The sequence below is a fragment of the Athene noctua genome, chromosome 5 (assembly GCF_965140245.1).
Source record: "Athene noctua chromosome 5, bAthNoc1.hap1.1, whole genome shotgun sequence".
NCBI classification, from domain to species: domain Eukaryota; kingdom Metazoa; phylum Chordata; class Aves; order Strigiformes; family Strigidae; genus Athene; species Athene noctua.
The window spans coordinates 53,971,579-53,997,336 of NC_134041.1; the positions used below are offsets into that span (position 1 = coordinate 53,971,579).

Consider the following 25,758-nt stretch of genomic DNA (forward strand, 5'->3'; position numbering starts at 1 on the left):
TTTGAGCACATACCCATCTCTTCATGAAAGAGACTCCTGATTTGGTGATCACCTCTTGGGATTCCTCCACCTGAGATGATGAACATTAAGTCAAAGTTTAATTACTTACAGCATCAGTTCAAACATGGCTGCATCTAGCAGGGTATAAACGTGAAGGAAATCTTAGATTACAGTTGCATACGGTCTAGTAGTGGTTTTAATAGGTCAAAACACTGAAGAAGGCTGCATCTCCCACTTAGCTGCTTCCTACAAAGAAAGCACTTGAGAAGTTAATTACAATCAATTAAATACAAATTAATCAATTAATTACAAATTAATTAATTATAATCAAATAATTAACTACAAATTAAATTAAATTAGTTGTTGTTATAAAATCATCAATTCCCATAAAATCAACTAGGTTAAAGATTGCATTGGCCTGTGTGGTTTTGCTCTTTCAAAAATAAGTGCAGCAATAATTAATAGCAGTGATAGCGTTTATCATGGTGACTGCAGGGTGTGGGGTTTGATCTTCCACATTTTGGATGATAAGTCATTGCAATGTCTCAGTTGTATTTATGAGGATGGCTCCTGCACATGTTTACTTAGAAAAGGCAAAGTTAATATTTCTGTGTAAGATACATACATGAGCCACATCCTTACTGTTTCGTTCTTCCTCAGTAGTATTCCTCCTATGCTTCTGGTGACACACCCAAGTCTTAAGAGAGTGCATCACTAAATAACTTCAGCACTCTGGCCTGCTTCTGAGATCTGGCAATATAAATGGCAATGTATCTTTGGTGAACTCAGGTTCATGATAAAAGGAAAATGCTTGAATTCTTCAGCTTCTTAAGGTCCTCTCAATCTCTCCACTGCCAGGTGGACTCTTCAGAGACCCATACCTCAGGTTGGTTGCCTGGTGTCAAAATTAGACTGCAGGCTTGACGGTTAAAAATCCATACTATATCTAGAATAATGAGACTGACAAAACTGAGGGCCACTGCCTGTAGCACTGAGCAGAAAGGGCAGCATCTTCATTTTCAGTTTTCCCAGCAGTACTATGCAGTGACTCTGATGTCACAGGCCAGCATCAACTTTCAGCATCTTACCAGTGTTGGGTTTTGAGACATATTTCTCACCTACAAGATGTACCCATGGCACAGCTGAAAAGCTGGAGATCAGTGAGGAGAACTATTTATTTGTTCTAAGTGGAACCGAAACTCCTTGAGAAGGCAAACAGCAAAACACCAAGACCTTCTAGAAACAGGTACTGGAGATCCTCCTCTTTGCTATTTCCAACCTCTACCTATTTTTTTTTTTTTTTAAACACATCTTTAGAAATCAGCAGTTACAGCAGGCACACTAACTGGTAATGCAAAGTAGTAGTAGCTCCTGCTTTATAGTGATATTTGTGAGAAAGCATGTTACTTTAGATTTGAGAGAAAAGCTTAGGACAAGGAAGTGTTAGACCTAGTTAAACTAGTAGTTTAACAGCTTCCAGGCTTGATTTTAGAAAGTGAGAATCCTGCTTTAAGGAAAGAAAATTCCAACCCAGAATTCCTTGCTGAAATGGAAAAGAAAGCTGTCACCAAACAAAATAAACTGCATGGAGTAAGTGATGATATTCTTGATTACTCTTTGTAGGCATGTATCACACATTATTAAGTAGGGTGCACCCATATATGCACTGTTGATCCTAGAAAAATTAATCCCACATAGGACTTCCTATCCAGACATAAAAGTGGACAGTTTTAAGGTTAATCATGCTCAGTTTCAGACTCAAAAAGAGGCAGGGTATATGCTAGCTAAAATTCCAGGGTGATCTATCTGCTGATCTAATTCCTGTGGAGTCTTTCAAGAGAAAACTTGTCAATGCATACCCATGTGTTGAGTTACCACTAAGCATTTAACAATGATGAAATAGCTTATTCTGGCATATGTTACCCATAAAATGCTTGCAATTAACTCAAGGAAAAAAATGCACTAAACTTTAAAACATCAAAACCAGAATAACTCTTTCAGCTGTGAATATACTGGGAGATTTCCAGTTACAGGAGTGTACTTGAAGTTGTATGTCATGGCTGTCATCAAAGAGGTTGGTGACGAAGAGAGCTTGTTCAGTGACGATCAATATGTGTGATGGAGGTCACTGTTGCCAGGACATAACCTCAAAGCTACATGGGCTATCAAGGGGAAAACATCCCCAGTTAAAGTCAGTAGCACTTGCTAACCTGGTTCACCAAATAATTTTCTTTCTTCACTTAGCATCAGTTCAGCATTCCTGAACCCCATTTAAGACAAATGTTCTTCACCCAAGATACAGTTTCCTTAATGTGTTGAGAGGGAGACTGGTTGCCTTCTCACACATTAAACACAGTGTGAAACACTTACTCTAATGCAGTCAGCTGCAATTCCAGTATCTCAGCACCACATGAAATCATACCATTAGCTCACTCCATATGCCACGCTCCTACTACTTTCCATCAGGATAACATAGGTCTGTTTCCCTTCAGTTCAGTAGGAACTTTCTCAATGGCTTCAAATGTCACATGGGCTAAGCTGCCCTTCTGCAGCCAGGCAACATGACAACAGTAAAAATAATGTAAGAATAACCACTTCAACCCATTGAGGTTGTAAGAAAATATTACACACTCATCAGTAAATCTCTTTCTCTATGCCTATGTAGAGAAAGGGACTCAAAATACAGTTATTTCAGATATGAATGTGAGTAAAAAATCTGCACTGAAACTACTTTGGAAATAATTGGAACAAAAACAATACAACTCACAAACACTGAAATGTCCATTTTGAAATGACCCATAACTGGCATAAACAACACATTTTATGCAAGAAACACAAAGTCAGAAAGATTCACTGCACATTTTACTTGCTAAAGGAAATATAGCACAGAAGACATTCTTGTTGCCTTCTCTATAGCTATTTTGAGAGGAGTGATAAGCAAGTATTTATTGAGTTCCCGTTACGTACAAGTACCTTATGTCTTTTGACTTCTAAAGAATTTGCTTCAACCTTTACATTAAAAAATGAGAATTTCGTACCTTTTTACAATTCTTGATGAATTGCCTGCCTCACAATCCTGAGGCAGCTGTCTTTAGACCTGTGATTTTGTTTGCATGAATAATACACATAGGTATCCCCTGTACCACAACAATCATGCACACTTAAAACATTATGTAAGTTACTAACTGTATGACCGGGAAAACAGGAGAGAGCTTTAAGCCAGTGTATTAACCTGTGAGCCTGGTTTGCAGCATGATCATGGTCAGTGCCTGACAACATTGCCACACTGAAATCTCAGCCCTCTAGATGTGACTTTATTGTCAGCAGTATCCAGAGATGGAAAACTCCCATGAACACCACACTCGTATTTCATCCTTAGGAAAAGACCTCTAAATTTTTACATTATAAGGCTTTCTCTAGCCTCAGGTAAATGATCTAATTTGTTTCTTAACAGCAGGGAGGAAGTATATTTTTAAATCCTGCCTGCTGATGCTGCAGTTTGATAGGGAAGGAGGTGTGCTCTGTAGAATGGTTATTTGTTCTACCACAAAACGATAAGCAGTTATGCTGCTGAAGTGATGGACATTCATGTCTATGCTCAGAGCAACAGTGAAACCCTCAGGAGTCCAGGAAGAAGGTGAGGTGTGAATCTCCATCTGTGCTTACCTGCTCACTGGATGACTTGTTTGGCACCCCAGTTAAATCCACTGGGTTCACAGGAGAGCTCCAGACTATGGGTATCTGCCCTTAAACTAGCTCGTCTTGCACTTGCAAATAAATTACATCAATTTTTTCAGCTTCACAAATTTCAGCAGCATGGATAAATGCAAGCAACCTAAGAGTTGCATGCATGCAGCATGAAACAAACTTTTGTATTAAAAATGTGAGAAAATGAAATGACTCTTCAAGCTTCACTACAATCCAAATACCTTTAACATAAAAATACGCTCAGACCAGCACAGATGACAAAAGCTGAACCAGGGACTAGTTTAGGCTTAGATTTAAAAGGCTTGAATGTTCTTAAAATAATGATCAATCAGTTTTCCAGCAAAGACAAGAACACTGAAGATCTGTTTATTGCTTCCTTTGTCTGCAACAGTCTCGTAAAGACTTCAAACTGTAATTTTTGGCATGACTATGTCAGAGAAAATCCCACAAGCAGACACAAAAATAAGAGACAGTCTTATGCCTTTCCCTTTTATTAGCACTGCGCCTCACCCACTTGGTTATTCACATATCCAAGAGCGAGAACTAGGAAGCCCATCTCAGCTGGCTCTTATCTTTTGTAATGGCAAATTGCAGTGCCTCTCAGCTACAATAAATTATGTCAGTTTTTCTTTTCAAGAAGGCACCTTGAAGATTGAAGTAAAAAATACGGGATAGTCTAAGCAAGCCCCAGATGTAAAGCAAAAAAGGCAACAAAATTTTACATTGCTTTAGTTTCATGCTGATGTCATTCTTGTGACTTCACTACAATTACTGGACATTTGCACCATATGAGAGCAGAATCTATCTCCCAAGGACAGGTTTTGTTGTAGCAAACTGGTTTTATTCCAGGAATCCGATCTATAAAGACATTCCCTCGATGTATTTACACATCTATAAGCAAGTCAGAACATTTTTCTGAGGAGTGACTTGCAGCCAGCAAAAACACAGCCCTAGGCCCGTGCTGAAGTGGGTAGGATTTTAAAAATTTCTGCAGCAGTTAGTGGTTAGGCACATAAAAACACTCCACCCTCCTGCCTCAGGCAAGAGAGAATATGCAGACAGTGCAGAGTGTACTTCATGCGTCAGGATACATCATTTGGCTTTAAACCAGATCAACAGATTTCAGAAAAATAAGAGAAGGGGGTAACATATATTTGCCTTAAGACTTAGAATGTAAACTTAAGACTTAGATGTTGACTAACATCTTAGTTACCCGTTGGCAATATTTAGGGAGAAAAGGCCTGGCTGGTGTGCCCAGCAAGCTGTTAAATGGAAGTTTTGTAATGCTCCTGGCACTCGAAGAAAAGAACCCCTAAAGGTCAAACTGGAGTCTCTAAACCCAAAGTCAGTATCTTTTAGTATTACTTTTCACTTTGGCTTTGCTACTACAGATGATGCCCATAGGGGAATAAAATATGTTCTTGTCCTGTCAGTGCTGATGTGTTAGCCCTAGCACTCTTCTGGTAATATAAGATTAATGAAAGAGATGATACATTGAGAGTATCTTTCAATTGTGCAGACAAACTGGTGTAAACTGAAAAAAAATAAAATCCAATCACTAAAATGTCACCACAGAAACACCAAAGAAAATAAGACCAGGAAGCACATTTTCCTTCTTGGTCCTTGGGGAACCAAGTTTCTCTGAAGGGAAGCAATATGTTCAGCAAATAGAGCTCAATAATTTTATTACCCAGTGCACAATTTCCTATGCTTTTTTTTTTTTTTTTGCTTACCCCAAACTATTCTGATCACAAAAGGAATTTTAAAAAAATCAAACAATATGCATCATAGTGCTTAAAAAAGACTGTATCGCAATGAACTTGCTAACTGTGTGCACGTACCACTGAGCTTAACTGAATAGTATGAGAAACACCCTACAGAGTGCCATAAACATGCCAGTATCAATAACACATGGATAATCTCTTTTCCTCAAAGGGAACAGATGTGCACTTTTTCAGAGAAAGGTTTTAGTCTGACTCCTGTTTGCTATCATTAAATTGTGGATAACATAATATCCATCACTACTGGCCTTCTGCAATAAAAGTACTGGATAGTCACTGGATAGTGACTGATGACACTAGTTCCCATAGGGGCCTCCTGCCAGATCTTTGACAAGTCATGTTTTTGCAGTATTATGTGTAAACACCAAGTAAACCCATAGGTAAATGTGGTAAACATAGCTAAATGCTTAATACCAACACAAAACATTATCTCTTCCTCAAGTGATTACCCATCAGTGAATACTGATGATAATATTTTCTTTTCTTTATGTGTAGCATATTAAACTCATAAACTCAACGTGTGAAACTGTCTTTCTACAGTCACAGTCTCAAGCAGACTGTAATCCTCACTTGGGGTAGGGCATGTGGGAGTTGCTCTAATAAAGTAGCAGTGATAATGCACAGGATGACTTTTTCACGTGTTATGTTCCTGTAAAATCTTACTGGAATCTTAGCTGGCAAATGATCTAAAATCTCAAAATTTCTGTTCTTGTGCAACTCAACTGTTAACATGTCCGTGCAACAGAGCATGAGTAATTTAAAGCAGGGACCATCCTTGAGACAGAAGGAAATAAGTTGTGAACTTGGAGACATGCCATCTAAAAACTCCAGCATATTTGAGATCCAACCGACTTGATAAATTTGCAGCAGAAGTTCTATTAGCACTTTTACTGTTGCACTCAGGAGTCCATTTTAACATATTAAAAACTTAAAATATTTATGACATTAAATTATCTGCAGGTATTAAAATAAAAATTTTTAAAAGGGGCAGGTTTAAATAAACTGCCTCAACAGTTGAGGTATCGTGTGAGTTTTTTGCTAGATGGTTACAAAAGATCACACAGTCACACAGATACATTCTATTAGCACTTTTACTGTTGCACTCAGGAGTCCATTTTTAACATATTAAAAACTTAAAATATTTATGACATTAAATTATCTGCAGGTATTAAAATAAAAATTTTTAAAAGGGGCAGGTTTAAATAAACTGCCTCAACAGTTGAGGTATCGTGTGAGTTTTTTGCTAGATGGTTACAAAAGATCACACAGTCACACAGATACATTTGCTACTGAGAATGTTATTTCCAAATAAATTTCATCCATAGATAGTCAACTCCTATACAAGGAGTAACCTAAAGGCCCCCAGTTCTCAGATTTCCCAAAGTGACTCGTTCAAAATGGGCTTTGAGTGCTTGGACACTTTTTTACTATAGGAGAGAAAAAAGTTTGCTATCATCCCTGTGAAATTCTATTTGAAGCGAGTGAATCTACGTATACGTATGGCCAAAAGCACAGCAACTGCTAACATACTATCACACCTACACTCAGTGCTTACCTTTCAGTGCAAGAGTGTGTCTCGTCTCAGTACAGATCAGTTACACAAGGTGAAGAGAACACGTCATCTTTGGTTGTGAGGAGGAACCAGGCAGGATATTAATACATTTCTACCATACAAATTAAGGGTGTGATCTAGTAAGAGCATGTGGGTGCATGTATTCCACATGCAACACTCAGCACAGCTGCATGAGGCCTTGATGCACAGCATGTAGCAGTTTTGCTGTGGGCAGCACTGGAGGAACCACCGATACACCATCCCTGTGGGCTGGGACCTATCGCTGTTATGGCTTCTGCAGCTCATTTTCAGTCCTGACCGTTACACTGGAAAAGCCTTATATACAAGTCAGTTTTGACAAACATAAATCCATGTGGGAAAACGAGGTCTGCAGCATGGAAAGGAAGTTTTCTGATAAAGATTCTAAAATCACACTTGCTTCAGCAGCGCCTTTGAACGTCAGGGCACTCTAATCCTGCTCTGAACTGCATGACCACTACAGCTGGGGCTGCTCCTTATCACAATCATAATCTAGCTGCCTGGTTTTAAAGTTTTTTCATTTTCACTTCTTTCTCCTGCCCTCACAAGCAAGACAGTGCTGTTCAGAATCCACTTCTCCCCGTGGGTTCCTCAGGTACAGTTTTTCCCCTGCTGTGAAGAGATGGTGCCTGAGGGAGAGGCGATGGGTGGCTTGAGGTGGAGAGTTGTGGCTCCCTCGGCTATCCTGAAGGGCTATCCTGAAGGGCTATCCTGAAGGGCTATCCTGAAGGGCTATCCTGAAGGGCTATCCTGAAGGGCTATCCTGAAGGGCTATCCTGAAGGGCTATCCTGAAGGGCTATCCTGAAGGGCTATCCTGAAGGGCTATCCTGAAGGGCTATCCTGAAGGGCTATCCTGAAGGGCTATCCTGAAGGGCTATCCTGAAGGGCTATCCTGAAGGGCTATCCTGAAGGGCTATCCTGAAGGGCTGTGCCGGGGCCTGCCCTGCCACTCGTGGTGGGGAACCTGGAGCCTGCTCCATGGCACAGGGACACGTGCAGTGAGATGGTGCCTGGCCTTGGGCAGGTCCCCAGCCATGGGGCAGCAGGCCCGTGCTGGCCGAAGGCACGCAGCACAGCCTCACATGCCCAGCTGCACTATAAGCGCACACGAGGCTCCTGGGGCTGGGAGCTCCAGAAGCCCTGCTCTGCCCAGCACCTTTGCGGCACTGCCGGCCGCCCCGTATTTACCGCCCGCCCGATTGCAGTAACCAGCTTCGCGCGCCCGCCCACCTCCCCACCTTCCCTCCTGCGCCTGCGCAAAGCGAACAGCGCGGACGCGGGCGCAGTGAGGGCGCTCGGCTGGCCCCGCCCCTTTCCCCGGAAGCGGGAGATTGAAGCGCTGAGGCCGGTGAGGCGCGGGCGGCCCCGGGCAGGGCTCCCCTCCGCTCGGCTCGTTCCCTGGGGGCGGCGGGTGCTCCCTGCGGCTCAGTGGTGCTGGGACGGGGACGGGGGCGGAGGGTCCCTCAGGGCTGTCCCCTGACCCTCACCCTGGGGCCTGGCTCCTAGAGGCGGGCGGGGCCTTGTTAGGGCTGGGGGCCTCGGCTCACCCACGGCGAGTGAGCAGCCTCTGGCTTGGGCTGTAGTTGCGCTGCGGGTCTCTGCTGTGCTCCGTTTCTGGGGTGCCTCTTGGCTCTCCAGGGTGCAGCACCTCAGAAAAAGCTCCCTGGTTATGTAGCTCTGCTTAGGGGCTGCTCAGCCTTCTTTCTGCTTCTCTGTAGGGTGGAAAAGTAACCAGGGAAAAGTTGGAGTGTTAACAGAGCCTTCGGTTCGTGAGAGGAGAATGTAGAAGGTGTGAGTGCTGTTACATAATGTAGCCATAAGCAGGCAAATTGAGGCACAGAGGCTTACCCAAAGAGCATAACAGAGTAAGTACTGAGGTGCAAAATTGTCTTTTCACCTCCTGGCCCAAGTTTTCCTTACTTGCTGGACAGAATTATTTTTCTGTGAAATAAATAGCATCACTGCTTGAAAATGTAAAGAATTTTTTGGCTGAGATCTTGGGAAGGATTTTAAGAGTGCAGATCTATATGAATGCGCTGCCAGAGTTCAAGTAACAGCATTTAGTGAACCGTTGGAAAAAGTATTCATTGTAGTCGTGGTCATCTGACAAATAATCTGCATTAGAATGTAAAGGCAAACTCACAGGATTTTTTTTTAAAGTTGAAGAAGTCTGTTGAAGCTAGCTCTTAGGCTTTGAATAATTTTGCTGCTTAGTAAGATTTATTACATATTTGTGACATACTGTATACATAGGCATGATGTAGCTTTTTCTAGGCTCCTGTTTACATTAAGAAATAATAGTGATAACTTGCATTATATTTAATGGATGCTGTGGGCTTCCTGTTTAATTGATAGATTGCTAAAATACCCAATTAACTAGACTTTCTTTACTAAAGTCTGTTTGTTTTGTTTTTTAATAGAACACAATGTTAAATTTTGAACAACAGGGGGGGAACGTTGACTTGTAAGATAAATGAGGATCTGTGTCCTTTGGTATAGAGCCAGGAAGACCAGGGTTGCTGGGTTTGTAAAACTTTCGCATACTGAAGCTTTGCTACATTTCATCTCTGAAGAGGAAGCCCCTTGTGCCAGTCTTGTGTTGCCTAGTGACTTGTTTGCAGGTTTTTATTTTTAAGAGGCTGCTGTTTTGAAACTCCTAATTGTAATTTGCAGGTAAAGGAAGGTGTAGCGGAAGGTGTAGCTGAAGGTGATGAATTTCCAGTTGCATTTTGGTCATTAGCAGGTGCTTCATAATTGCTACACTAAGTTAAATATCGCCAGATCAGTCTGAAGTTGGTACATGCTGGGAGGTATGATTTATCATTTTAATTAAGAAGCTTTTCTTAGTGAACTGGGGATGTTTACTTTTAATCCAAAATTTTACTTGTGTGAGTAAATTCATTTTTAAGCAGCATCCACAGAAGGATCAAATGAGAGTGGATTCTTTTCACAGATCTAGGTACCAAATTACTTTGTTTTATAGAAAAAAATTTTTTATACATATAAAAATCTTGTGGCACCCAACAATCCTTTTATCACTACTTGGGATGCAGTTAAACTAAAGGACTGGTTCTTCACAACCTGGCCTAGTAAGGATTATTCCTTTGAGTTAGACAAGCAGTGAGGGTCATTTAGGTTAAGAAAATACAGTTCGTTTGGATTGAGTATTTTTAATGAGTTTGTTGCAGGATCTGGATTTACAGGCATACTATAATGGGTTTGATTGCTTCATAAGTTGTCCGACTCCTTTTTAACACTTGAAAGGATATCGGATAGAAAAAAATATAATGGGGAATACCTGTAAGACTTTCAATAATATTATCTTTTAAAGAAAAAATTCTGTAGAGCTTTGAATGAGGGAGAAATAATATACAAAATTCAAAGCAAGATATTTTTTATCAGTTAGTAGTGTCAGAAGAAAAGTCATTTACAAAGCAAGATGCTACTTAGCACATGAAACTGCGTAACTTTCGCAGATGTCTTTTTTTGAATTTACCAATTAGAAAATAAGCCTTAGTACTTCTTATGAGAGCTTTTTACTCCCTTTTGCAGCCACATGGCTCATTAAAACCAGGTGAAAATGGTACCATACATAAATCATTCTGTATTTTAACAGAAACAGCTATCCATCTTGAGATGGAAGAACCAGTGCTTGATAAATTGCCGTCTTTATGCCATACTCCAAAGGATTCTGGGACAGCAGCTCCACAGGGGACTAGTTCAGGGAAACAGGTATGAAAACTTAATTTGTTTTTCCAATAATGTGACTCTTCATAGTAACAAAAATGCTTGTGAAATTATCAAGTAGTCTGAAGTCACTGAGATACTGTTTGCTGGAAGGCTAAAGATAGGTAGCTTATACCCATAGCTACAAGGTTGTCCAGATAAGGAATGTGCGTGGTATATTTTGCTCTGAATATGCATATGTTTGCTGTGGATACAAAATGATGGAGCAGTATAACCCAAATGCCATACTAATAAATTTAAATCCTATTTAGGGTTTGTGGTGGGTTTTGGTGATGGTTGTTTTTTTTTCTAATCTGTCATCTTTGGTTTTCTCAAATCTTAGTGTTCTGGGTTGCTGTGTATGCAGATGACTTTCTGTGACTTCTGCTTGCACTTGAACAAAGTACACTGCTTTCAGTTTGGGTATTCTTTGTAGTGCTGAGCTCCACTTCAGTGTTCATCCTAGCATGTGTTTTGGAGATGCTGTCGTGCTCAGCATACGATCATAAAATACCAGGGTTGGAAGGGACCACAAGTATCACCTGGTCCAACGTTTCTGGCAGAAGCATGGTCTAGACAAGGCAGCCCAGCACTCTGTCCAGCTGAATCTTAAAAGTGTCTGGTGTTGAGGAATCCACCAATTCCCTGGGGAGATTATTCCAGTGGCTGATAGTACTCATTGTGAAAAATTTTCTTATTGTGTCCAATCGAACTCTCCCCATGAGTAACTTGTACCTGTTACCCCTCATCTTTTCCATTTCATGTGACTCCTTGTAAAAAGGGAGTCTCCATCTTCTTTGTAGCCACCCTTTAAATACTGGAACATCTGTACCTATGCAGGATAGGGCTAGTTTGCAAGTGTTCCTTAACTAATCCCTCTCTCCCATATTTTAGTATATTTTCACAGGTAAAAATGTTAGACACAGATTATAAAAAATAAATGTTAACTTATTTTGAAGAAAAAAAAAAATCACTTTTTAGATGCTTATCAGTGAAGGATCTCAAAGCATGAACAAGTCAAAATTGCATGTATCATTTCTAATACTCCCAAGTAGAATACAGGTGCTTTATACTAGTGCTAATACAAAAAGTGTATGTGTGGTGGGATGGAACCGTAAAAAAACTCAACCCTTATCTCCATTAAACTAGAGGGAAAAATTGAACTTGGTATGAAATTAGCCAGGATGAAATAAGCTGTATATCTTCTGCATAAAGACTAGAGGAGTACATTTGCCTCAGCAGAATACAGGATTTGCTCTTAGAAAATGTGCATCTTTTTGTATCTTGCAGCTGTGTGTGAATACATGTGAAAGGAAGAAGTTAACTTAGAGGTTGTGAAAGCTATAGAGAGAATTAAGTCTGGCTGTACAGTGATCCTTATATATGTGACATTCTAGGTAAATAATAACTAGGGTAAACAGTTCTTTGAAATTTGATCAAAAATCACATTATTCTGATCCTTCTGTTTTTTGGGGGGTTTGTTTTGTTTTTTTATTAGCCAATGAGTGCAGCTCTGAGGGAGCGATTAAGGAAAACAAGACGTTCGTTTCATGCTAATTTTACAGTGGCAAAGCGCCTCAAAATAGACGCTGAAGAAAAAGACTGTGCTGATGCTGACAAAGGGTGCCTGCTAAAGACAAGTACAGATTATTCCAGATTACAAGATGGTTCTGAAAATCTGGAAAGAACCGGCACTGGACGAACATGTTTGAAAAGTCCCTTACAGGAGAGTGGTCTCTGTGGATCAGCAGAGAATTCTGATGTGCTGCAGGTTGACCTTAGTCAGCAACAGTCCCTGGAAGAAAAAGTAAGGCTGGTGAAACAAGTGCAAGAGAAGGAAGAACTACTTCGAAGGCTCAAACTGGTTAAGATGTATCGGTCCAAGGTGAGGCAAAACTCCGAAAAAGCACGTTTAAGTCATTCTTTGACATGGAATTCATAGTGTAATCCTCAGTTATTAATTTAAGCAACAATATTGACTCACTTTTTTTTAGTGTGGTGTTTGTGTATTGTCTCAGTTTTAAGGCGTTTTATAAAAACAGATCTACAGGGTATCAAAACCCACCACACTTCAGCAATTGACAAAATTTGTTTTGTTTTGTCCCAATTTCAGAACAGCCTGTCCGAACTGCAGGCTTTGATAATGAAATGGAGAAATAGTACACAGCTGATGCTGTATGAACTGCAGTCGACCTTTTCTGCTGATGGCAAGAAAGTGAGTCTCACTCAGCTGATGGATACTTTCGGGTTAGAAGACCAGTTATTGCACTACAGCAGAGCAGAAGAAGATTTTGTAGATGGATAATCTACAGGTGAAAAGTCTTCAATTATACAAGCAGAAAAGACTGACTGAATTCTGATCACACAAGAAGTGTCGATCAGACAGTGGACTTTGAGGTTAGGAGGTTTGCTCAGGAGATACTGTAAAGCTATGTACTTAGATACAGAGGGTGCTGTAAAAGGCATTACCTAATGGAAAAGATCGAACTCGTGCTGGTTTGGAAAACCTGGCTTAATAACTTGATCCGTGAATTGTTATTTAATAAAAATAAAAAATAACAGGTAGAAGGCAGTCCATTTTTTGATTAGTCTTTGCAAGGTGACTTTTCTTGAAGTAATGAACTCAGATAGCTTGTTATTTCTGTTGATGTTCAGAGGGGGAAGAGTTCAGTTCTTTGTTCAGATACATCCCCATTTTACAAATGTTTTCCTGCTGCCAGTCAGTTAATGACAGCATTTTGCCAATTAAGATAACTAATTTTCATGTTGTTAATATTCTGAAGCTGCAATGAGATGTTCTCAATAGCTTTAATTATTACTGAGGGAAATGGGCCATAATGCAGTCATCTTCAGCTACTAGTCCACACAGTTGTCTTCAGGGAAGCTGTCTCTTAAGCATTCTGCCACAGCCTGAGATGAGGGAATGGAAGGCAAGAAAATTGCAGCCAACATCTGTCTACTCTACTACTTCATGTGAAAGCCAAGTTTTTTCTGTCTTCAAATAAATAAGAAAAACAAGGCCTTGTCTAATGTGAGTGCTTCAAATATAGCATCATAAAGCTGAATAAAACTGCAGCATTTCATTTATTCTCCAATAAATGTTCTCTTTTTAAAGTTTTTTTTATCTTAACTTGAAATTGCCTATTTTCTTATCCTGGCCTATGCATATAGTGTGGTGACTTCTTTCTGCTTTTATTCTCCTTAAAATCACTGCTTGTCAAGTGTAACCATACATTAATCTTAACTACTCTACAACTCTCCCTGCTATAACTATTGTTTTATATGCAATCACATTCCTTATTGGTTGTACCTTAATTGTTTTGTTTACAGGTAGCATTTCCTGTTTCCTTCATAAGGGAGTAATTGCTTACATATCTCAGGGGGGAAAAAATCAAAGATTGTACAGATCCTTTTAACATTGATAGGGCTCACTAGACTTGAATCTGTACCCACAATTTTCTCTTAAGAATACTGACTGTTGCTGTCCACAGAATTAATGAAGAACAACCTTTATTGCTAATCCCATTTTGAGTATTAAGACACTTAATTCTTCTGCCCCTTTGGGATAGTAAAAAAAGATGATAGTGCCTGGTGAAGGGGGTGGTTATCTTCCTTGAGATCCTTGGCAAATTCGGAACTCTGCTGCTTCTAGGGAAGTTTCAGCAGGAAGAAAAAAGTCTTGCAAGAAGAATGGAGGTGTAATTAGAGATGGTAAAGCAAAAAAAGAAGTGGTGTACAAGATCACAACAGAAGTTGTTTTCCTTAAAAGTGTAGAGTTTTGTTAAATGAAGGTATCAAAGCTATTAATGCTCTTACAATGGAATGAGTTTAGGTTTTATGTGAATTTATGGAAGGAGGAGAAGAATCGATACACACCATGGAAGAGGGAAACAAAAGTCCTTGAGAATGCTTGAGTAGGTGGATTAGTCTCCAGCAGTAGTTAATTTTATCAAGGGTTCTTGGAGAGATCTGGCAGGAGATCAATGTGAGGGGGTGGGAGATAGCAGCAACTGTTTCAGGAGGCCAGGTGCTTCCAAACCTGGTTTTTCTGTGATTCTGGCAGTGGCAGCAGCCACAGCTACTGGTGGCTGTGGGTGATTATGCTATCAGCAGCTTTCAGGACTGAGCCAGGCAGCACACATGGTCATGCCAAAGCATATCTTCATCTTCTCAGCAACCTCCACCTGTGCCTTCACAGGTGTAAATATATTTAATAAAGTCAAAGCTGCAGACATGAATTTTAGCAGATACAAACTCAGATTTCTTGTAGTACTTCACCTTCAAAATGTTCTACAACTGCATACTGCAGCCTAAGGCTATACAAATATGTTCTACCGATCTAGTTTCTTGTACCCTTTGTTTTCTGTAATAAGCTATATGGTTTATATAATCAAACCAGCAGAAATAAATCTCATGAACTGAATCATGACGGGGATAAAACTAGGTATAAAATGTACAAAACAGACAAACACGCATATTTCAAACTGAAGTTATTTTTAAAGAAATGGAAGAAATAATTTGTGGAAAGAAAAGTTCAGTGAGAGAAGGTAGATGTTCAAGCTCTTTTTCTTAGACCAGTCCATAGTATTTTACATCTACCTGGACTCTGCTTTTTAAAGAGCAGGGAATGTTCGTGATCTCAGTCTTTCAACTTCTGCCTGAAGAACTTCAAACTCTTCTTCCTGTTCCCTTACACGGCGCCGCAGGTGTTTCTGTTTCAGAATCTCTCTGTAACGCTGCTTCGCTATCTTTTCAGAAATGTGCTGTGTGTCTGCATAAAACAAAATATAAGAGTTAGCTTGTCCTTGTAGCGGATGCACAGTCTATATCGGACCTGTCCTGGGGTTATTCCAAGTTCTGTATAAAATAGGCAAGCATTTTAAAAAAGGCTCACACTTGTGTTTAGGAGTCTTTATAGTACTGAATAAAGAAAAAAATTTCAAAAAGGCCCTGGGACCTCTTCCTTTAGTTTCTAGCAAGTACCCAATATTTTGAAAATCTGTAACTGTTTTATTAGTGGTAAGATCTCTACAGTTTTCCTAATAGCAAATACGCTTCTCAGCTTCATGTTACTTCCTGTTCCCTTGGTTGGGTGGAAAGAAGTGGGTTGAACAGTTTTGAGAAACAATGAAAGCATATTGCCTAATGAAGGTATTAATGACTGTAATATTTTGAGTTAAATAGTTTCAGCAATTGTGTCAATTAACTGGTTATAAGACCAACAATCTCTAGGTATACTTCTAAGTAAACAATGCCAAACAGTTGTGCTAGAAAGGGCACTGCTAATTGTGCACATACAGTAATAAATAGGTGCCCCTTGGGTGACGCTGATGGAAAACAGGACTGTCTAGTCTTGGAGATATTTCCTGAATATTCTTTGCTTGTGACTTAAAGTGCATTACTGTGACTCACCGGCTGCCTCAAATATATGCCTCTTTTCTGAAACAGAGACAAGCATTTCTTTCAGCTCCAGGCTGAGCTTGTAGTTTGCTTGTTCTTTTAACCTGATGGACTTCTCCAACTCTTTAATTCTTTTCTGACGGTTCTTCACATTCTTCTCATGCAGCTGTCCATTTCCAAATGAATAAAGCAAATATATGAGATTATACAAAAGCTGTTCACACAAGCTTATGATGGAAACCAATAATCTTAAGCACTGCACTGTAGCTCAGTAAACTTTCATGTCATTTGATTTGACTAGTAGCACATTCTAGCTTTTCTTTGTGTGGTGTCTTTCACAGGCACTGTATTCCAGTATGCTTTATGGAGTTCTAATATAAGTACCAGACAAGGAGCAAAGAGGTGTGGGTCAGGGAGAGAGATATATTAAAGGTAAAACTTGAAAGGCAAAGGGAGGAAAGGAAGTCAATGGAATCAGTGCTGAGAACACTCTTGGCTGCTAGGAGCTGCTGAAGAAAGGGTTGTTGTGCAGAAGCTGTTGGAGGGGGGGGCTGTAAAGGGACAGGATAAATATTAAAGCTTGAAGGGGAAGAGGAGGCTGATGCCAGCTAGAGCAACCTGGAGAAAGTCCAGTGGTATCACTTAAAAACAAGGATAATCATTTGAATGTTAATAAATGAGGGAGCCAGCAAATCAGACTGTTGTGTGTCTGTTATTTTGAATGTAGGGGGGTAGTGATATTATGAACAGGCTGGTGCTCCTGGAGAGAAACATTATGCAGTGAAGTCTGAAAGGATGCTTCATTAGAAATGGAAGAGTGACTTTTATAGGCAATGCTGTGTAAGAAGTGATAAGCAGATCTGCGTTCAGATGTTCAGGAAGGAAAGTATTCAATTCCAGCAATAGAGCAAGTAGATTTCTCTCTGTAGGGTTGATCTATGCAGCAATCCATGCATGATGACTGCTTCCAAAGACTTTACTGCTTTAGACAGCTCAGTGCAAGTTGAAGAAACTATTAAAAGCCAGATGAATAAATAAATGAATATTCATCTGTGTGTGCTGTTATGGCTGTGCTCCAACAGTCCTTGAGTTAGCATGCCTCTATCAGTTGCACTTATTCCTTAAAACACCTCTTGCCAATGAAGGAGAGGAGTTGCATTTAAACTAAGGATGTCTCTCTCAGATGTGGTGGTTCACTTAGGATTTACCTTATCCATGAGGCCAAGAGTCTGTTCCATCACTGAAATGTGGTGGGCGATGTGGCTGTCGTGGTTCGGCACAGTTAGGAACTGAAGAGTTAAAACCAGAAGGAAACCATCTTACTAAGCCTGTTTGTTCTCAACAATTCCACACTTCTGTAAAGACAATCATACTATGTGAAACTCAAAAACCTAGAATTCTGCACAGTGGAAAGGCTTACTAGTGATCATAAATGAACATTGTAAAGATATTCTTGGATGCTGTGTGAATACTAGACTGTACAGCTGTTAAAAAGGATGTTATCTATTATGAGTTAATGGAAACAAAGACCAAGCAAATTTGTTGTGAGGTTGTCAAAAAACTCAAGCTCTATTTTTGTTTATAAGGTAATCCAAGCTAACACAGCTGGAGGCCAACATGCTATACAGTCTGTGTTTATGACAGAGAAGAAAGTGATTATTTTGTCAGGTGGCTTCCTAGTAATTCTTCTTTTATTGTTCTTATATCTGCATAGTAATTCAGGTTTCAAAGAATTTATTAAAGATATTTTCTTGGACACACTGCTACTAAAATACCTCTTTATCAAATGACAAATGGTAAAACTGCCCATAATGGGCAGTAGACAGGTTTCTGTAGATGTAGATTCATCCTTCCAGACTACCTTCCCACCAAAGTAACAGGTAAAATTTTGTGGACTGCTCTACTTAGAAAAGGAGAAACAGCAAAGACCCAGTAGGCTCCTTGCCTACAGCACCAAACTGCTTTCACTCACTGCTTTATTAATGACCCCCATTCCAGGTGTTCCCAGGTCCTTGCCCACACACATTTATCTAAGCCATCTTTCTTTCTGTTCCTATTGTTGGGGTTCTCTGTTGCCTTGTCTTGCCTACTAACCTCACACTTCTATTCAAAAAACAAAGTCAAGGCCCTCAGAACATTCTAATTCCGATTAAACTGGTATATGCTTTTGCTACGGCAAGTCTAACTCTCCCTGAAGGACAACAGTTCTGCTCATCAGTTTAAATGAAGTTTGAGCTAACAGCAACACTCGGGATAAATCTGCAGGAAGAACTTTTCAGTGTGTTGTCACATCACCTCTTTGGAAAGCTGTTTTGTTGGTGTTAGTTATGGAAGTTCCTTGGCTGTGATTCAGAAGTGAACAAGCCGTTTGGACAGCAGCAAAACAAATGAAGCCTGAGCAAAACACGTTTTGGATTTTGTAATCTTTTGGTTGAATTGCAATATCCTTACCTGCTCTCCAACGTTCTTCATTCTCTGTGCTTTATATTCTCCCCACTGCAGTATCTCCAGCCTACCCATCCTCTGACATCCCTTACTCCAAATCTTCAGGCTTCCCCTAAAACGCTTCTCCTTCCTCCTCTCTTCTCCCACTGGTATCCTCGGCTCTCTCCCACAACCTTTACATATGTTTTCTGGCCTGCCAGCTGGGCCTGTTCAAAGCTATGTGGGTGCTGCCTTGCTGGCCAGCTACTGCCTCTTGCCTGCCAGGCATGGCAAAAAATTCCCTGTCATTCTGCTGGGCCACCAAATGGCAGTGAGCCGGGCTCAGTGAGACTCCTCTGGGAACGCTCCATCTTCAAATACTGAGAGAAAGTTAAAGTATTTCTGTGAGATACCAGCTGGAGGCACCTCAGACCTTTCACTTAAAAGGAAGTTATGGTGCTTGGCTTGATTTAAAAGGTATGAGCCTTGTGGCTGCAAAATCCTGATTCCTTACTCTCACTGCCAGTTCTGAAATGCTGAGTTAGGGCTAATTTGGCCCTAACAGTTTCATTTACAACTGAACATCCCAAAAAACTTCATCACTGATCAATTCAAAAGTAAAACTTACCTTTGAAAGCTGAATTGTTGACCTATTGGGCATCAGGTTTCTCCATAGTAGTAAAAGATTTACAAGGTATAAATGATTTTACAGGTACAGGCAGAAAAATTTTCTGCAGTCAAAATAAAAATTAGAGAAAGTAACTCACTAGCTGGCGATCTTTTGTAATAGGTAGTCTTACAATATCCTGAGCCTTCTGTTTCAGATCTTCTATCTGCATTCTCATTTTCTTGTGTTCCCATTCCAGCCGAAACATCCCTTTAGAGAAGTCTTTATATTCCACCATGCTAGCAATTTTTTTCTCTCCTTGAGCCTGAACAAACAGATTAATCTTAATTAACACGCTTTAAAGATTATGGAATAATTATTTGCAACAAGATGGGTAAGCAACCAGAATTATAATTTTAGTAATGAAAACATGCTATACTGCAGTTTCTTTCCAGGCTTTGCTCCAGATTGTTATCTTTCGTGGAATTTTGTTCCCTTTTATGCTCTGTGCCACAGCCTTGGATCATAGAAGGAGATGAAGAAAATTACAACTTACCTCGCTCTCCATCCTTCTGTCTTTTATAAGAACGAGAAGGCATTTTAGCTTTACAAAATACAAGCTTGCTCTGTATAAGGTATTTTGCAGCTGTTAGTGAAGGCTTTGTGCAGTAGCAGTAAGAAGCATATTTTGTACAGTTAAAATGTCTAAAATAAGAACGTTTAATGAGAGTATGAAAAACTTTTAGGTATGATCACCAAGTTCACCTTACATTACAAAGTGTATTATTTTTTTTAAATCTTAATGTAAGCTACTGTTCAGATGCTTCTTAACATAAGTTTGTCTTGAGGGAATTTTCAGACTGGTGCTCAGGATATTAGCATTTTCTATTTACAGCGTGTAAGTGACAGTGTGTCTAAAAACTGTTGCCATTTCACTGACATGACCTGTATTGATCAAGAAAGCAGTCTGTACTGCAATCTTTACATTATGATAAGAGACATTACAGATTTCTTAACAGCTTCTAGATTACAATTGAGCCTACGGGTGTGTAGTAATGAATTGAAACTGGATGTCAAACTGGAGAAAAAGCAGAGCCCCTGAAGAAAAATATCTTTGTTTGAAAAGCTTAAATTTGCTTCAGATAATGTAGATTATTACCATGATAGAGCAATTCAGTTCTTCAATAATGCTCTTATTAATGAGAAGGGCATCAGTGTAGTCTGGGATCTCAGTACTTTCCAATTCCACCTGTCCTTGTTTTAGCAAAAACTGGATAGTCAAATTCAATTCGAGTTTCATCTTCTCCTCCTGCACCCTAAAATGGCAGAAAACAAAACCAACATCTAGTGATTTCAACAGGATTGTATAAATCCTCTCATGATTCAGAAAATGTTTATATTTATTATATGTTTATGTAGGGGTTACTCTTTGACAGCCTGTCTTCTATTTGCTCCCCAAATGACTACAGAATTTTCCACTTACTTCCATACATGAAGTTTTCAACCACTGGAATTCAGTTTAACATACTCTAGCAGATGTTCTGAAAGAAAGTGTTATTACTGAACAGAAATCTTAACATTTGAAAAGGAAATTGAGGATACTCCCAGCCAGCACTTGTTTTCTTGTATAATTTATCCTGAGGTTTGTTCCTGAGTGGCAATGAATGTGAAAATTATGTCATGTACATGAAACAATGAAATATTGGCATTCCAAGAAGCTCAGTGAAATCAGGTGTCATGTGGCATACTGCAGTTAGGAGTGATCCACTGTATCTTCAGTCTACACAAGCAAAATTTAACGGAGCTAGCTAGCATACATGTGACCTGGAAGGCTTTAGGGGATTCACTGTATGAATCCTTCTAGCTTTTGGGGCAGTCAGCTTGCACTGAAGGCCATGCTGCCATCCTTACTGATGTTGTTACTTAAGATAGATTATGACTGGTTTGGCCTGCTCACATAACCTCACTTCAGAAATACTGTAAGTCTCTTAGATGAATCCTAGATAAAAGAGTGTCAGAAAACACAGTTGTGTAATTCTGTATGTAACTTTTCTGTGTTGGTGGAGTATTAAAATATAGTTGAACATAGGAAAAGAAATAAAATTACCAAGTGAGTTCTTGGAAAATGTCTTCTATTTCTGACTTAATCTTCTCATTGTCATCCATTCTTCTCTGAAGAAAGGCCTGCATCTCTTCCAGTGTTAGGGCCTTCCATTTCACCTAAGCAAGCAACATCATGACATTCTGAACTTCTTCAACTTTGTTAGTATGTCAGGACAAGCCTCTTCAAGAAAAGAGATGACAAGTTCTTAAGAAGATATATGTATGTATAGATATGCAGCCTCCTATTTTGAGAATCCCAATAGAGCACATGAGACATAGAGGTTAAAATCTTTACACTCTGCTCAGGAAATTATTTATTCATTTATGCACAGATTATTCACATGAAGGTAAATCATATTTCCTTCTCTCTTGGTCAAAGGTCTCTGTCTCTGGATAATTCAGATTTACATCTTCATGCTTTTAAACTGAACAAATAAATAGCTTGCTAGAACTTTCCAGCAACATTCTTTGTTAAGAGTTGCTCTTGACATTCTAGAAAAATATGGGAATGCATTTGTGCAAATGTAGAATGCTAACGGAAGAGAACGAACTCCAACAGATGATGGAAATCAAATACCTTAACTTTTTTTGGTATGGACAAAGGAAAATGATCCTTTTTCTTAATGAAACCATATCAGTCACAATCATTCTGATCAAATCCATCCATATTAATATGTTATTTTTTCCTCTGAAGGAGAACTAAAGCTGGATTTCCTTGATGAAATTTCTGTTCTGAATTGAATGTGGCCAGAAGCAACTTTCAAACTCAACTGCAGCTTATGTATGCTGCATTGTCATTTCACCACTAGCTTGACCCTACACTTGAACTCCACAGATGTTTAAGACCTGAAAATATCAAGAATGCTAGCAAAATAAAGAATTTTACATACCAGCTTCTCACTCTCCATTTTATTTTGTCTAGCTCGACAAAAACGTTCCCATATAGACAGGTCTAAGCCATTAGGCCTGTGCTCAGGACTATCCAGTTCATCCATAGCTTTCATTAAAAGGGTAAGTGCATCTTTTTCATCTTCAGCTGAGCCTGGACAATCCCCATATGGATTAGCTGTGTCAAGGAGCATTTCTGTCACTGGAGCCCTAATGCACATACATGGTACATACAGTATTTACTTTTTATTTACTCTTGCATAAAAGAAGCTCATAAACAACTAAGAACATAACATATGCTCAATCTCTTGCAAAGAGCAAATAGGTAAGGCTGCATCTCACACAAAATAAGAATATATTTTTTGAGACCTGATGATTATTTGGATTGTATTTAAAATGGATCGTGTGGGGTGAATAAGGAAATGTAAGTACTCAAAATACCACTTGTTAGTATGATAAGAAATCAACCTTTGTCAACTATCCAATAAAAAACAGGTAGTCTACTGATTGTCAAAATAATTTAGACTATTTAAATAAATAGAATTCTCATTCTTGACTCACAAGACTTATTAGTATTTAAACAGATGGAATCAGGGGAGATCTTACTTTGGTCGATGTTTGTAAAGTTGGAAAAGTTCATCAAGGAGATTGGCAGGTACATCAGCAAACTCCTTTGTAAAACCACTTTCCAGATTCTAGGAGAGGAAATGGAAAGCTTCTTGTTACCACAATGTTATTTTAAAAAATGATCAACCTGCCCATACCTTAGGAATACAGAATATGGTGCTCTTCCAAGTGCTCCCAAGCATCATGGGAATCTGGACTATTTCATAAATTTTTCTATGCACATAGTCTCCTTTACTGCTTAATTTCAGTTACCAGCAAGTTGACCAGAACTCATCCCATGCTTACAGGGAAGCATGTACCATACCAAGACACAGCATTAACATTTTAACTTCTGAACCTCTTTGTATTTGTTGAGAGTCTCACCTTATCTTCAATTATTGCATTTTCATAGGTGTCTGTGTAAGCCTCAATTTTATTTTTGGTAGTCTGGATTGTTCTTGCAATCTTGACCTATAGCAAAACCAAAAGATTTCAGGAATGAAACTCAGCCAGCAGAAGCACTAAATGGCCGTTCATACACACTGAGGAAGCTGACACTTTCTTATTTCTAGAGAAAATCTTGCGAGCTATTTTTACTAACAATATAATGGCTTTTTCAGGGGGCTACTTGTAGATACTGCTAAAAGGTGAGCAGGTGCAAAATTAAACTAGTTCAATATTGTAACTATTGTAAATATTACACTTTGTAAATATTACGCTTTTCCTAAAAACAACATTCCAAATGATAACTTACCTTTTCTTTCTCCTTTTTCATAAGGAAATTACGAAGTCCAGCTTCCCTAGTGTTCAACTCTTCATCCAACATTAAAGCATAAGTGAGATTGACTATTTTGAGTTCTTCCTGTGAAATGATTGTAAAAAAAATATTAACATTCCTGCTGCACAGAGGCAGAGATGAAAAATTAATATTCTCTGTAATACCTGATAGATGACCATCTCAAATTTCACTTTCTTTTCAGAGAGTTTGCACACAGTCTCATCAAAAGTTTGTGTTGTTTCCTGGATGGAAGTTTCAAGTTTCTTCAATTCATTTTCCAGTGCCTGGGGAGGGAAAGCACAAGAGCAGCAATATTATATCTGGAGGAACAAACAAGCTCTGATGTAGTATATCAGATGCTTAACAATGCACAATATGGAACTGTATCCTTCAGCCAAAAGGTCCCAGAAATTACTTATTTGGAAGGAGAGAGCTGCCAAGCTACCAAGATGTGTTGTCCAAATACCACTTTGAAGGATAAATGTAATTGTATTATTTGAGTATGGCATCAGCAACTCTGGAATGGAACCTGAAAAAAACATTTTAGGAATACTGGTACATTTGTGAGGGAAAGTTACATTTTGTCAGATATCACGTTCAGCATGTATTAATTGGTATAAGTAGAGATTGCCTTATTTTACTGTTTAACCTAGGACTCATTTAATATGCCACATGGTTTTTGTTCTTTATTTATTTTGTTTATTATTCATTTTTAGAAATAGCTCCTGAGAAAGATCAGAAGCTTTGGTCATGAGCACTATGAACAAAACCACTCCTTTTCTCATTTTAATTTACCCTTCTGTACTTTTCTTTTTCTTCATTGAGCTCCTTGACTTTTTGCTCATGTTCTCTAAACATTTTCTTTTCTTCATCATTCCAAACATGCTCAGGCTTGGATATAAAAGGAGGTGGGGGAATATCCTGGAAGTATTAAAGACAAATATGCTTCAAAATCAATATTAAGTCTTCATCAGCACACTAAGAAACTATACCATGCATCAAATTTAATTAAAGGTATTTCTTAGTGTAAGTAAGGTTAAGTTACATAAGTCTAAGTAATATATATATACTGTTTCTTTGGTCTGTTACCTGCATCAGTAGTTCTGGTGTGTGTATATATATATATTCTACTACTGGATCTTATAAAATACAGGTGTTTTGTACTCAAACACACTACTGCCAGTATAAGATATACACCGCATTTTATGTTTCAGAAACCCAAATCTAACTCCATGCAAATGTATACTTCTAAGTGGAGTCCTAATTTTTCAAAACAGATCAATTCCAGGGAGAGCGCTTGAGTCTTTTTTTTTGTGACACTCCTTCACATTCTTTCCTCCCTCTACTACTGTACTCTCTATATTTGCTGAGTTAAATGGAACACAGTGGTTTTTTGTAAGATCACAGCCATGGATAATAGACCCTTCCCACAGCAATACAGTTGTAGTAATAATACTCGATTATGTTTCTATAGTATTCCACTGTGATAGGGACAGGTGTTGATGGGTAAATCATATGCAGGCACTAGAATCTTGTGGGTTCTTTTGAGCCCAGTGTATTGTCTCTTATGTAGTCTATATATATATATATAAAATGCAATTCTACAATTCTCTGACTTTGTGCTATCACTTAGGTTGGAAATATTTGCTAGCTGAATTTCACATTTCCTTAGAAGTCCACAACCTAAATGATATCGCAGAAACACAGCGTACCATTTTCAAGATGTCTTCCTTTTTGACTTCCAGCACTCCACCCATCATGTCATTAAGAGCACGCAGTCTTTCATTGTCCTGGGAATGACCAGAAAAAAATATTTTAGGTTAAAAAAGGAAGTGCAGTAATTGGAAGTTTTGGGAACGATAATAGGGTAGTTCACCTCTAGATCACCCATAAGATTATATTGTGTGTCACTAGTAGATTAATGGTCTTCAGTGATGCATGTGAAATATGATAAAAATCTCAGAGTTTTTTCTGGTAGACAGATGTTCAAATACCAGATAACTTAGTACAACTGCCATTCTGGCAGTTTTGGAAAGAATACATAGGCATAGAATAGTCCTGGCCAGTTGGCAGGCTTGGATGAAGGAAGTTGTAGTGTCACTGTCTCATCGTGCATCTCTTTTGGGGCTAGAACCATCTTAGGCT

General features: G+C 39.0%; 2 protein-coding genes across 2 annotated transcripts in view; one reads left to right on the forward strand and one right to left on the reverse strand.

Annotated features, from left to right (window-relative positions):
• The first annotated feature begins 8,807 nt into the window (after nt 1–8,807).
• On the forward strand, nt 8,808–13,659 carry SFR1 (SWI5 dependent homologous recombination repair protein 1). Its single transcript, XM_074908447.1, has 5 exons — nt 8,808–8,946; nt 9,755–9,891; nt 10,698–10,813; nt 12,306–12,692; nt 12,921–13,659. The coding sequence occupies exons 2-5, from the start codon at nt 9,882–9,884 to the stop codon at nt 13,110–13,112; spliced, it is 705 nt and encodes a 234-aa protein (XP_074764548.1). The 5' UTR covers nt 8,808–8,946; nt 9,755–9,881; the 3' UTR covers nt 13,113–13,659.
• A 1,633-nt stretch (nt 13,660–15,292) lies between these two features.
• CFAP43 (cilia and flagella associated protein 43) overlaps nt 15,293–25,758 on the reverse strand; it is a 47,933-nt gene continuing 37,467 nt past the window's right edge. The window contains exons 26-38 of the mRNA XM_074908035.1: nt 25,326–25,403; nt 24,409–24,534; nt 23,778–23,897; nt 23,590–23,697; nt 23,220–23,306; nt 22,836–22,924; nt 22,232–22,439; nt 21,346–21,458; nt 20,398–20,554; nt 19,399–19,563; nt 17,416–17,496; nt 16,220–16,373; nt 15,293–15,578 (exon numbers count right to left, since the gene is read on the reverse strand). Coding sequence (XP_074764136.1) covers nt 15,421–15,578; nt 16,220–16,373; nt 17,416–17,496; nt 19,399–19,563; nt 20,398–20,554; nt 21,346–21,458; nt 22,232–22,439; nt 22,836–22,924; nt 23,220–23,306; nt 23,590–23,697; nt 23,778–23,897; nt 24,409–24,534; nt 25,326–25,403 — 1,644 coding nt within the window. The 3' untranslated portion in view covers nt 15,293–15,420. The remainder of the gene's footprint in view (nt 15,579–16,219; nt 16,374–17,415; nt 17,497–19,398; nt 19,564–20,397; nt 20,555–21,345; nt 21,459–22,231; nt 22,440–22,835; nt 22,925–23,219; nt 23,307–23,589; nt 23,698–23,777; nt 23,898–24,408; nt 24,535–25,325; nt 25,404–25,758) is intronic.